Genomic DNA, 12,183 nt, shown 5'->3' on the forward strand with positions numbered 1-12,183 from the left:
TTATTCCTGATGAAGGGCTTTTGCCCGAAACGTCGATTTTGCCTGTCCTCGGATGCTGCCTGAATTGCTGTGCTCTTCCAGCACCACTGATCTAGAGACGTTTTATTGCAGCTGTACAGGACATTGTACAGGAGCATTGTGTGCAGTTTTGGGCTCTTCATTTGAAAAAGTGTTTTAAATTCTTTAAAGGAAGTTCCAAGAAGAACCATTTACTCAACTCATTCCTGGGGTCAGGGTTGAACAAATTAGACCTATTTCCCTTGGAGTTTAGAAGAATGAGTGATGATCTTATTGAAACATAAAAGACCTTAGGGGAACTAGATAGGTGAATACTAGGAGGATGTTTCCTCTTGAGAGTGAAGGGCTAAAACTATGGGATGGAGTTTAAGAATAAGAGATCTCAGTTTTAATACAATGTTGGGGTTTGTTTGTGTGTGGACCTCTCTTCCCCAGAAGGTGATTGACAGGTGCTTACATTTATTTAAGGCTGAGTTAGATAGATTTTTGATTTACAGCACAATCAAGAGTTATTGGGTACAGAAACGAAAGTGGAGCTGGGCCCATTTTGTGTTTGAGTATACTTGAATGGCCAAATAGCCAAATTGTGTCCCTTTGTTTCTGTGTTCACTATTTTAGCACTTTGCTCAGATAATATTATATACAGGAACTGAGTAAAAATACATATATGCGTCCTGATAACAATTACCCCTACTTCTCCACCACCAGTTTTACTTTGATAACTATTTCCATGCTGTTGGATGGGCTGTCTCACCGTAAAATTTGGATGTGTTGCTGTTTCTATCAGTTGAACATTTGAGATGTAAAACCTTTGGGATGATGTTTCCATTGATAGGAGAGACTAGTACCCGAGCCTTAGGTGGGGGAAGAGCTTTTAGAATGGAGATAAGGAAAAACTTCTTCAGCCAGACTGTGGTGAATCTATGGAATTTATTGCCACAGAAGACTGTGGAGGCCAAGTCATTGAGTATATTTAAAACTGCCATAGATTGGTTCTTGAGTATCAAGCGCAGCAGGTCAGGCAGCATCCAAGGAGCAGGAGAAGCGCAGCAGGTCAGGCAGCATCCAAGGAGCAGGAGAATCGATGTTTCGGGCATGAGCCTTTCTTGCTCATGCCCGAAACGTTGATTCTCCTGCTCCTTGGATGCTGCCTGACCTGCTGCGCTTTTCCAGCAACACATTTTCAACTCTGATCTCCAGCATCTGCAGTCCTCACTTTCTTCTTGAGTATCAAGGGTTAGAACATAGAACAATACAGCGCAGAACAGGCCCTTCGGCCTTTGATGTTGCGCTGACCTGTGAACTAATCTAAGCCCATCCTCCTAACCTATCCCAGCATCATCCATGTGTTTATCCAAGGATTGTTTAAATCTCCCTCATGTGGCTGAGTTAACTACATTGGCAGGCAGGGCATTCCACACCCTTACTACTCTCTGAGTAAAGAACCTGCCTCTGACATCTGTCAATTTGTAGCTATGCCCCCTCGTATGAGCTGATGTCATCATCCTAGGGGAAAGACTTTCACTGTTTTCCCTATCTAGTCCTCTGATCACCTTGTATGTCTCTATCAAATCCCCTCTTAGCTTTCTTCTTTTCAAAGAGAACAGACCCAAGTTTGTCAGCCTTCCCTCACAAGATCTTCCCTCCAGACCAGACAACATCCTGGTAAATATCCACTGTACCTTTTCCAATGCTTCCACATTCTTCCTGTACAGTTTACAGGAAGAAAGCAGGAGAGTGAGCTTGAGAAACGTATCAGCCATGACTGAATAGTGGAGCAGACTCAATGGGCTGAATGGCCTAATATCTGCTTCTATTCCTTATGGTCGTATGGTCTCACCTATCCTGCGGTTTGGTACTTTGTCACTGTAATGACAGCTGATGATATCTCATTCAAATCCTTTAATTATACAGCTGTTTTCTGTACATATGCCTTTGTCAGTTGTGCATTTGAGAAATTCAATGCTGTTCTCAACGCTTGCACACTCCACAAATTGCAGCAATTGTCAAAATTAGCTCCCTGTGCATATCTTATCCTGCACTAAATCCTACTTACCAAATCCTTTCTTACTGACCTAAATTGAAAATCTATGTACTCACCATTTTTTTTCTGTGTTATTAGCCAATTTTATATGGGCAACTTGCTTCAGCTTTATATTTCTAACTGTACCCTTTGATCCTCTGAATCTGATCTTAGCGCACCAATTTTTTTAATACCCCATCATTGATGGGTAGACCTTCAGCTGTCTTAATCCTATTGCATCTCTCCACTTCTCTTTAATTATCCCAGAATTTATCATGCCACCCTTCCTCCATAGATTAGTGCTTGTCTCCTGTGATTTCTCACTTCAGATGTAGGATGGAATTATATAAATATTATTTATTGTTGGCATTTGTTCTGGGACGAGGAATTCTGCGTTACTAATGTGGCCTCATCAAAATGGCAGTCAGATTGAAGTAAGGAATACTGCACCTATATTAAGCCGTTCCTGGAATGGTACTTTGTCACTGTGATGATAGTTGATGATATCTCATTCAAATCCTTTAACTCTGCAGCTAGCTGTTGGTTTACCATCTTTTGCATTGTGCTTTCTTCCCCCAGATGATGTCAGCTAATGAAGTAGTACAAAAAATGATTGATCACATGACAGATCCCTCGAATGAGTCTCATTTGAATCTAGAAGCTGGTGAGTACAAAACTGGTGTAGGTGGCTTCTTCTCCTCCATTAGTCTCATGTACTGGAGGAGTATCTGTATAGTACGCCCAGAAACTATTCTGCATCAAACTAACAATGATCTCTCTAATATTGCTCATACCACTCGTGCTCATGTGTGGAATCAACCAAAGAGTTTTATGTGCATCTGAAAGAAAATACTAACTCTGATAAGTAAGATTCTGAAGAGCACTTACCTATGTCTCAGCTGTCCTGTCAGCCTCCTTGTTGTCATTTAAAATGGCTGAGCATTGTGTCTGTTATCATTGTACAACAGTACTAAAGGTTCTTATGTATGACATTATTTCCAGGGACTCATAAGCTAGTTATCTTAAAATATTAAATCTAGCAAGAAAGGAAAAGATGAAGTATATAAGCTCATTACATGTGCCACTTTGAGGAATGGGTTGTGAAATATATAGATCTCTTCATGAGGAAGGTACTGAAATATACCATTCAGTGCACAAGTATTTTCTTGGAAGAACTGAGGTAGGCTAGAATCCTTTCAATTTAAATATTCTTCCCATTCTTGTGACGTTGAATACTTGAAGGCCAAATTTCCATCTGACAATTGAAGATAATTATAATTGTTTTACTGATTTACTTGCAACTGTGATTATGTTTTGTAGCGTTTTTTTTCTAAATAGCATACCTTGTTGAATGCGAGAGATTCATTGTTGAATGCGAGAGACGTAAGTTTTCTAGTTGTTCAGGACATACATCTCTTCTGAAGCAATTAAGTTGCACTCAAGCTGAACTTTCAGAGTATATTGGGATGTAGAGACTGTAAATAGAGTTAGTATTTAATGATTGAATATGAAGTTGGAAACAACACGGTTAATATCTCAGTTCTGAAGCATGAAGTTGCAGTCTCAGTCATTTAGTGGGGTATACAGTAAATTCTTTGGTTTCACTGATTGGATCATTGTAGAAGATTCTTATTGTGTTTCCTTACCTCATATTTCAGCTGGAGAAGTTAGTTACTAATTTTGTTTACTGTGTTTGATTTTACTGTGCCTCTAGGCGATCATATTGTGTTGATTGTGAACAACCTTGGAGGGCTGTCCTGCCTGGAACTGAGTATTGTGGCCAAATCTGCAGTCAAATATCTGGGTAAGTTTGAATATTTTTGTCCTAGACTCATGATTAAGATGAGAGCATGTGGAGTTGGGTGACATGTAACACTACAGTTAACAAACTAGCTACAAAAAGGGAAATAAACATGTAGGGTTAAAGATAGTTAATTATGGAAGATTGAAAAGTGGTATTCCATTACTGAGATCAGTGTGGATATCATTGATGCTCAATTATTTATATAAACAATTTGGACTTTTGTAATGTTATGTCAACACCACTTCGGAAAGTTTTAATCAAAGATTCACTGATGATGCATCCGGTTTGATAATGCTATGTTTTGTTTGCAGTCACTGTCATTAGAAGCCTCTGTTTAGTACTGTTGAAACAGATGCAATCCTGGCACTTACTACTTTGTAGGTAAATAACTGAACTTCCATAAAGAAGCTTATATTGTTGCTGTTTCGCTGGAGGGCTATAAATTGTATCTGAGTTATTGTGTCCTGAATCTCCATAGGTTAAAGTGCATCACCAGCTTGAAGCATTAATTGGATTTGACAGCTTTGCCTAAGATCCTTTTCAGAGGATGTCAAAACTGAAGTTTCATTATATATGACTACAACTTGCTTTTACAAATTACTATTAATGTTGTAAAATATGCCAAGGTATTGTGTGTGTGAGAGAGAAGTTTTCAGATAACACTAATTTAGGGCAGAATAAATTAAGTAATTTGAAGAAAGAGGTTGCACAGTGACATAAATAGCATTGGTGAGTGGGCAGTTGTATGATTGGAGCTTGATATCAGCTTTGAAGTCATTCGGTTTGGTTGGAAGAAAGATCAAATAGAATATTTTCCATACGGTAAGAACAAGGAGCTGAGAAGGACCAATGGTGGCAGTCTTCATAATTCACTCAAAGTTAATGACAAACATAGTCAAAAAACTAATAGACTTATGGTCTTTATCTTGAGGGTTGGCATTTAGAAGTAAGGAAGCATTTCTTCATTTGTGCAGAACCCTTTTCACATCCCAGCTGGAGTACTGTGTTCAGTTTTAGGAGCCATATCTTCAGAAATATGCAATAATAATTTGTATTTATAGATAATTAAATATCTTAAGGCTCTCCAGAGAACAATCTGAAACAAAATTTCAGACTGTGAGATATTGTGTTTTAGGCTACCTTTACAAGCTCATTCACCAGCTTGCTATATTTATTAATACCGGGTTCCTGTTCATTCATTTAGAAACGTTTACTAACCTGCTATTTACTATAACGCGTTCATTCATTCATAAAACTGGTTTTGTAGTGTTTTAAAACAACCCTTTAAAACCCAACATTAAAAATGACACAACACCAGGTTATACTCCAACAGGTTCAATTGGAAGCACTTGCTTTCGGAGCGCTGCTCCTTCATCAGGTGGTTATGGAGTACACAATTGTAAGACACAGAATTTATAGCAAAAGTTTACAGTGTGATGTAACTGAAATTATACATTGAAAATACCTTGATTGTTTGTTAAGTCTCATCTGTTAGAATGACCATGTTGGTTTCGCTTTTTTCATATGTAAATCACAAAACTGTTTTTAAAAGTTACATTCTCAGGTTAACTTTAACAATTGGTGTCAACCCAGATAATATGTTGAAGGTGTTAGCCCCTGTGCGGTGTTGTCTGTGCCATAATGTTTCGACTAATTCTAATCTAAAAAATGAGTTAACAGAGTCTTACATAGATTCCTGCAGTTTTTGAGCAAAGTATAATGTAACTCAGAAAGTACAATTCATCCCACAAACGTGTGTGTGTGTGTGTCTGTGTGTCTGCCTGTGTGTCTGTCTGTGTGTCTGTCTGTCTGTGTCTGGGTCTGTGTGTGTCTGCATCTGTGTGTGTATACGTGTCAGTGTGCACAACTGTGTGTGTCTGCATGTGTGTGTGTGTGTACGTGTCAGTGTATAGGTGTGTCTGTGTACGTGTCTGTGTATAGATGTGTCTGTGTGTGTGAGTGTATAGTGCAATGGTGGTCACCTGTAGTGTGACATGAACCCAAGGTCCTGGTTGACGCCCTCCCTATGGGTACCAAACTTAGCTATCAGCCTCTGCTCGACCACTTTTCGCAGCTGCCTGTCCTGAAGTCCACCTTGGAGGATGGTCACCTGAAGGTTTGAGGTTGAATGTCCTGGACCGCTGAAGTGTTCTCCAACTAAGAGGGAACACTCCTGTCTGTTGATTATTCATCCCATTCATCCGTTGTCATAGCCTCTTCTCGCATATCTCCAATGTACCATTCCTCAGGGCGTCCTTGCTTGCAGGATATGAGATAGACAATGTTGGCTGAGTCACATGAATACCTGCCATGTACATGGTGGGAGGTGCCCCACGCATAATAATGGCATCCATGTCCACACTCTGACACGTCTTGCAGCGCCGACTGTGACAGGGTAAGGCCCATTGCTGCATTTTCACACTTTATCAGCCTTTGCTATCAGCAGTGTTTAGGCCTAGCTTCCTCTGAATAGCTGCCAGTATCGTAAACAATACCACCCCCATCATGTCTCTAGGAAACATTATAATATTAATCAGCCCTTACCAACCATATCCTGGACCTGACCAAAACATTAAACACTTTTCCCAATTAGTATGTACCTGTTAAATATCTTTTAACTGGGTCATTATCCCTTTAAGAAGCTAACTGACAAAGCAGAGTTTCCATGAAATTGCATGAATGAATGATACTCACACAGGCAAATAATAAACAAATCTCACAGCCCAGTGCGGTAATCAGTTTAATATCTTTTATTCTTTTATTAAATACAGCTAAAATTTCTAACTTATTTACAGCATATAGGCCTAGTATTTTTACTAACATTTACTAACTTAAAAGACAAAAGGACTAACACCTCTTAATTTGGAGATGCCGGTGTAACACCTCTTATTTATGCAAGCAGACCAAGCAGACCAGACACTCTTAATCCCGTCAGAAGTAGCAGCCAGCACTTAGCACATGTTTTAACCCATCTCCAGTCTTCCAGGACAAGAAGCCCTTCAAACTTTTGTATACTATAGACAAAACAATGTAACACTATAGTAATGGAATTTTAATATATGTAAGAAATGTGTATAAAGGTGCTCTTCTAAGAACAATATTTTGGGATTCTATTGCCGCCTCAAACTTGTGCTGTGCTACTGAATAAGAGAGACTATTTTCACTACTCACTGATTCTGGTTGTTATTTGAACACGATCCCACAAGACCAAGGAAATTAAAATAAATATTAGGGGAGACAGGGCAACCTTAATTGAAGAGATATATTTTAAAGAGCATTGTAAAAAATAAATAATATAAAAAGAGACAAAGAGGTTGAGGGAAGAAATTTCAGAACTTAAGGCTGTGAAGGTAAAGCGGTTAGTGACTGAGTTATTAAAATTAAGTATACTCAAAAGGCTAGAATTTGAGGAACACAGACTTCTTGGATAGCTGTAGGGCTTGAGGAAATTACATGGGATGAGAATGAAGGTGAGAATTTTAAAATCAAATCTTTGCAAAACTGGAAACTGATATAAGCAAGCACATGGATGATGACTGAAGGGGAACTGTCATAAATTAGGACGCAGGCAACAGAACTTTGGATGAAACCATGTTTACAGTGGGTGAAATCTGGGAGACTGACCAAAAATGGATTGAAATGATCTAAAAGTAATATGACCAACTTGAGGGTTTCAGCAGCATCTTGACCTTGAAACAGGTACAAAGTGGATTACCGGAATAATAATGATCTTCAAAGAGTTTTCAAAGGATTAAATAAAATGGGAAATCTTCATTTTTTTGTAACAATTTTAATTTTTAAAAAGTTAACCTAATTTTCTTATCAACCTGTTCAGAGATATTATTACATATCTCTGGAATAGGTGCGACTTGAACCCAGGACTAGTCCAGGGGCAGGGACACTACCACTGCACCTCAGGAGGGCCCTACAATCATTATTATTATTACATTGAATTTATAAAATGCAGTTGTGAACTAATCAAGGATGAAAGGATTTGAGGGTACTACAGAAAAACGTGTTCCTGGTGGAGGAGTTCAGAACAACAGGCAAATTCTTAAAATTAGACCTTGGCCATTTAGGGATAAGCATTATTTCATTTCAAAAGGTAGTGAAAATCTGGACCTTTCTCCTAAAAGTCTGTGAATAATGCAACATTGAAAATTTAAAGAACTGTGATTGATTTCTGATAGAACAGGGCATTAAGCAATATGGGACAATGGCAAATAAACCATGTTCTAATTGATTAGAGAATAAGCTTTAGAATACCCACCCTTGATCTTGTATCATTTTGGAGCTCATCATCAATGAGTTTTTTGTCCAAACATGTTGTGGCACATCAACAACCGAGTGTGCAAGCTGATGTTGTGCAGTTCCTACATTAGAGATAACCAGAATTGGAATTAAGCAGTAAACTGGCATTTTTGTTTTGCACTTTTATTTTCTACTTTTATTCAGAGAAGACAACATAAAATGCACTATACATTTGAATTGCTAGTTTTATTTTCGTATTTTAGAATTAGAATTAGAATCCCTACAGTGTGGAAACAGGCCCTTTGTCCCAACAAGTCTACCAGTGGGAACAAAAATCTATCCCAGTTCCTCAGGGTCATATCTAAATGACAATTGAGAAAAAGAAGGCACAGTGGTTATGCTGCAATTGAAATTCTAAATTTCTTCATCTAAGTTAGTAAAATTCAGACCTTTTTTTCTCCTACCATGATTTTTATGGTTGTCAGCCATATAATGAGATATCTCAAATTACAAATTAGGCAACAGGACATCACTTCCTAAACAGTACTGTAACAAATGACCTAACCTGCAAATATTGTGGTCATTTAAGGGTTCGAGGCTCCATTTAGATATGACTTAAATAGGATAGAGTATTGTTGAGCTTGGGAGGTCTGACAGCCCAAAGAAAGATAACTGGCTATGATAACCAAAAGTCAAGGTATAGAAGGTTCAGTCTCATGTGAATTTCCTCTTTCTCTGTCCCTCTGTCTGTCTCATTCTGCCTTTCAGGCATTTGCATTTTCACACAACTATCACACTCCTTATTGTGAATTCCTTTGCTTCTATGTTCTCACTTACTCTCACTCGTGTGTTGTCACTTCCACTCATACCTTCTCAAAGATGCTTTGCGCACATTTGGTCTGTAATGTTTGTGGTTCACTCACCTTTTGTTTTGTCTTGTATTCTTTCTACATGACAGTCTGATTTCCTTTTTTCTGTGCAGTTTGCTCTCCTTGTGCCAGATTCAAATCAAGGTGCACAAGTTAAATGTTAGTGGTCTATCCTGTAATGGTATCTTGACCCATGGAGTGAAAGTAGGAAAATTTCAGTCTGCATTGATACAAATACTGGGCTCATGAAGATAAATTCCCTGCTCCTCATTCAAATTTCACCTGTACTATCTCCTTTTTTAATGGATGTGAGTGTAAGTTTAATATTTCCTGTTTTCAAAATATGCCAGAAATTCAAGTATGAACTTGAAGCTGTTTAATGATTTGATTTCTTTAAATATTGTACACATTGAAAAAAAGCTAAGCATTTCTGTGATAATAATGATAATTGTATTTTCTGCGCATCCTTTTCAGAGCATAAAGAGGTCATTATTGAAAGGGCATACATTGGATCGCTGATGACAGCTTTGGAAATGGGAGGAGCTTCTCTGACTTTGATGATTGTAAATAGTGAACAACTGAAACTCCTGGGTGAGTGCTTTTGGGTGAGAACTGTGACAGAACATACAACTTTTGCTTTTTTAACTAGCTCAAGACACTGAATGGGTATCCCAGAGAAGGAGTTTAGTACATTGACACACTGTTTGGTGGAGTAAGAAGATTGCATATTTTCAGGCACTCCATTAGGTTCCTGAATGAAATCTATTTCCGATGGCTGTCAGTTGAAGACAAATAAACTCTGCAATCTCTGCTCACCCAGTGCATGTATAATTTCTAGGCCCTTAGATTCCAGGACCCTGCTCTGAAAACTTAAATCTGGTGGTCTCTGATATTCCAGAGGAGGTTGACCTCATGTAGCATCCTGGGGATAGGTCACTTTAATACTCACCTTGCTTTGCAGATACCATATATCAACTCTGAGATATACTGCAACTGAGATTCCACTCCCAGTGCTTACTGGATTGTAACCGCACTCAGTAATATCATGTGGATCAGGTCCCTTACCCAGGCAGCGCTCACAGTGCTACAATTCTGTGGGTAACTGGGAGACTGGGGTCTCCTTTGATGACATTTTTATGACAGCAGTACGCAATATGCAGCACATATGTAATAAAAGCAATGCTGCCATAAGAAATTTGATAGCACATAGAACATTAAGGCCTGGACTTCTCTATAGTACCCGTGCAGAAATATTTTTGCATCACACATGGCATGATTTATGGTGGTTTGCTGTATGCCACACTATCTTGCTATCATGACATTGTAACAGGGTGATATGCCAGCAAGTAATGAAACAGGAGAAGGAGGAGGCACTCAAAACAATCATCTTTTGGTTGAGCTGTCTGTGACAGCCTCATTCAACTGCAATACAATAAATGCACTTCCAATTCCCTATTTAGCAATAGTCTGACACCTTATTGAATAACCATTAGAGGCTGCAGCATGCTTGAGCTGATTAATGTGCGAAATGAGTAGGTTTCAACTTGCATGTATGAGTACCAGGTTTTGCTCAAAGCTCTGTGCCAAGTTGGTATCAGTCTCCTCCATACCTCTTGATGTTACATACAGGCTTTTTGGCAAGCTGTAACTCTCTCAAGAATTTCAGTATGCATGTCCATCAGCCTCCTTCAGTAGTCCATTCTATCAAAGTATTCATCTGATCTGTCTGCAGCAGAACTCCAGCAAGATGGCCCCTGAGCTACGCTTGTCCTTTGTTCATTTGAGTGTCTTACCACTTGTATACCCACCCCTGAGCTATCCATTAAAGTACAGAAAGTGTCATTACTTAAGCTGGCAGGTAAATGGAGAAGCAAGTGCTGGTGTCTGTCCCTCATCATTGTATTATTAATCAAGCACCATTGCCTGGCCAAGCTAAAGTCATTGGATACTTGAAAGAGGAAATGTACAACAATAGGCTTGGTGTCAGGGGAAGTGAGGGAACTCAGGTGATGCATGCTTTCATGTACCTGTAATTTGTAAATCAGAAAAAAAAAATGAGGATAAGGGCTGTGAGAAGAGCGCTGGGGGAATACTGGAATTTTTGGATGTTTCAATTTTGTTGAACAGACCAATCCATTGGTAGTGACAGTCCCTACTGCTTGTGGGGGCAAGAAAAGCAACTGTGCCTGTAGATTAGCTCCTACAGCTTCCAGTTATTTATAACCAGACAGGGTTGCATATTCAGCAGTATTTGAGGCAAGAGGCAGTTAATGGAACATTGATCTTAAACACTCGTGTGAGATCACTGAACTATTTGTTGCACGTCATCCTGGTCGTTTTGCTTGTGTCCTAGTGTTGATTGCATGGCAATCAGTTCTTATTGCTTTTTGTAAAGTTTGCTGAAAGACCTCCTAGATTCTTAAGGATAGGTCACTTCAATTTTCCCCTTTATGTGCTCCTCCAAGGCATCGAGTGCAACATCAGAGAATCTTGGAGTATGTCTTTGTCATGCTATAATTCCTTTCTCTTCCTGCTCAGATTATTTTCCATAAACAATTCCAGCCATTATTTATCATAACCTTTAGGAGATCCAAGTTGATATTGAAGAAGTGCAGGTTACTTTTAAGTGGTTCTAGCCTTGCTCAAATCTGTATTCCTGTTGAGACATACAGCGCTCAATGTGTTGAGCATTGGCTACAAGCAGCAATTATCCCAAATGGCAACATTTATGCAATTGACCACCTGTATTGGAAGCAACAGGCATGGTTTGATCATGCCTTGTAATCCCTGCATTGAGTTTCAGCTGCTATTGCATTTGGCCCTCTCCTTCACAGAATTTCTCCTCATATCCCTATTCTCTTGAAGGCACTGACTCATTTGGTGTGGTGTAGTATTTGTTGGTGTCTCTGTTGTGTTTCGAAACTGCGTAGCAAGTGTCCTTGAGCCACTCAACTGAGGCAATGGTGGAGCTGTGGGATGTTCCTATAGCTGAATCTAAGCTTTCATCACTAGTTATCTTCACATGTACCTTTGACAAGGTAAATGGAACAGAGTTTTGACATTTTTCTGCAGCATGTCTATGACACTTAGATTGAATTCAATTAACAGCTGTTGCCAAAGATAATATGCAGGACTTCTTGGCCTGTCTGGTTTATAACCCAAATGACTGCACACATCAAAATATTGCCAAGTAAGCAGGAAGTCAATTTTTGGGGACT

At 39.0% G+C, this 12,183-nt stretch overlaps 1 protein-coding gene across 1 annotated transcript in view; it reads left to right on the forward strand.

Annotated features, from left to right (window-relative positions):
• Nucleotides 1–12,183, forward strand: part of tkfc (triokinase/FMN cyclase) — a 76,486-nt gene that overhangs the window by 42,809 nt on the left and 21,494 nt on the right. Inside the window, exons 8-10 of the mRNA XM_043706132.1 lie at nucleotides 2,621–2,705; nucleotides 3,756–3,845; nucleotides 9,440–9,556. Of these exons, the coding sequence (XP_043562067.1) occupies nucleotides 2,621–2,705; nucleotides 3,756–3,845; nucleotides 9,440–9,556 (292 nt within the window). The remainder of the gene's footprint in view (nucleotides 1–2,620; nucleotides 2,706–3,755; nucleotides 3,846–9,439; nucleotides 9,557–12,183) is intronic.

This window comes from Chiloscyllium plagiosum, chromosome 16 (assembly GCF_004010195.1).
Source record: "Chiloscyllium plagiosum isolate BGI_BamShark_2017 chromosome 16, ASM401019v2, whole genome shotgun sequence".
Lineage (NCBI taxonomy): Eukaryota > Metazoa > Chordata > Chondrichthyes > Orectolobiformes > Hemiscylliidae > Chiloscyllium > Chiloscyllium plagiosum.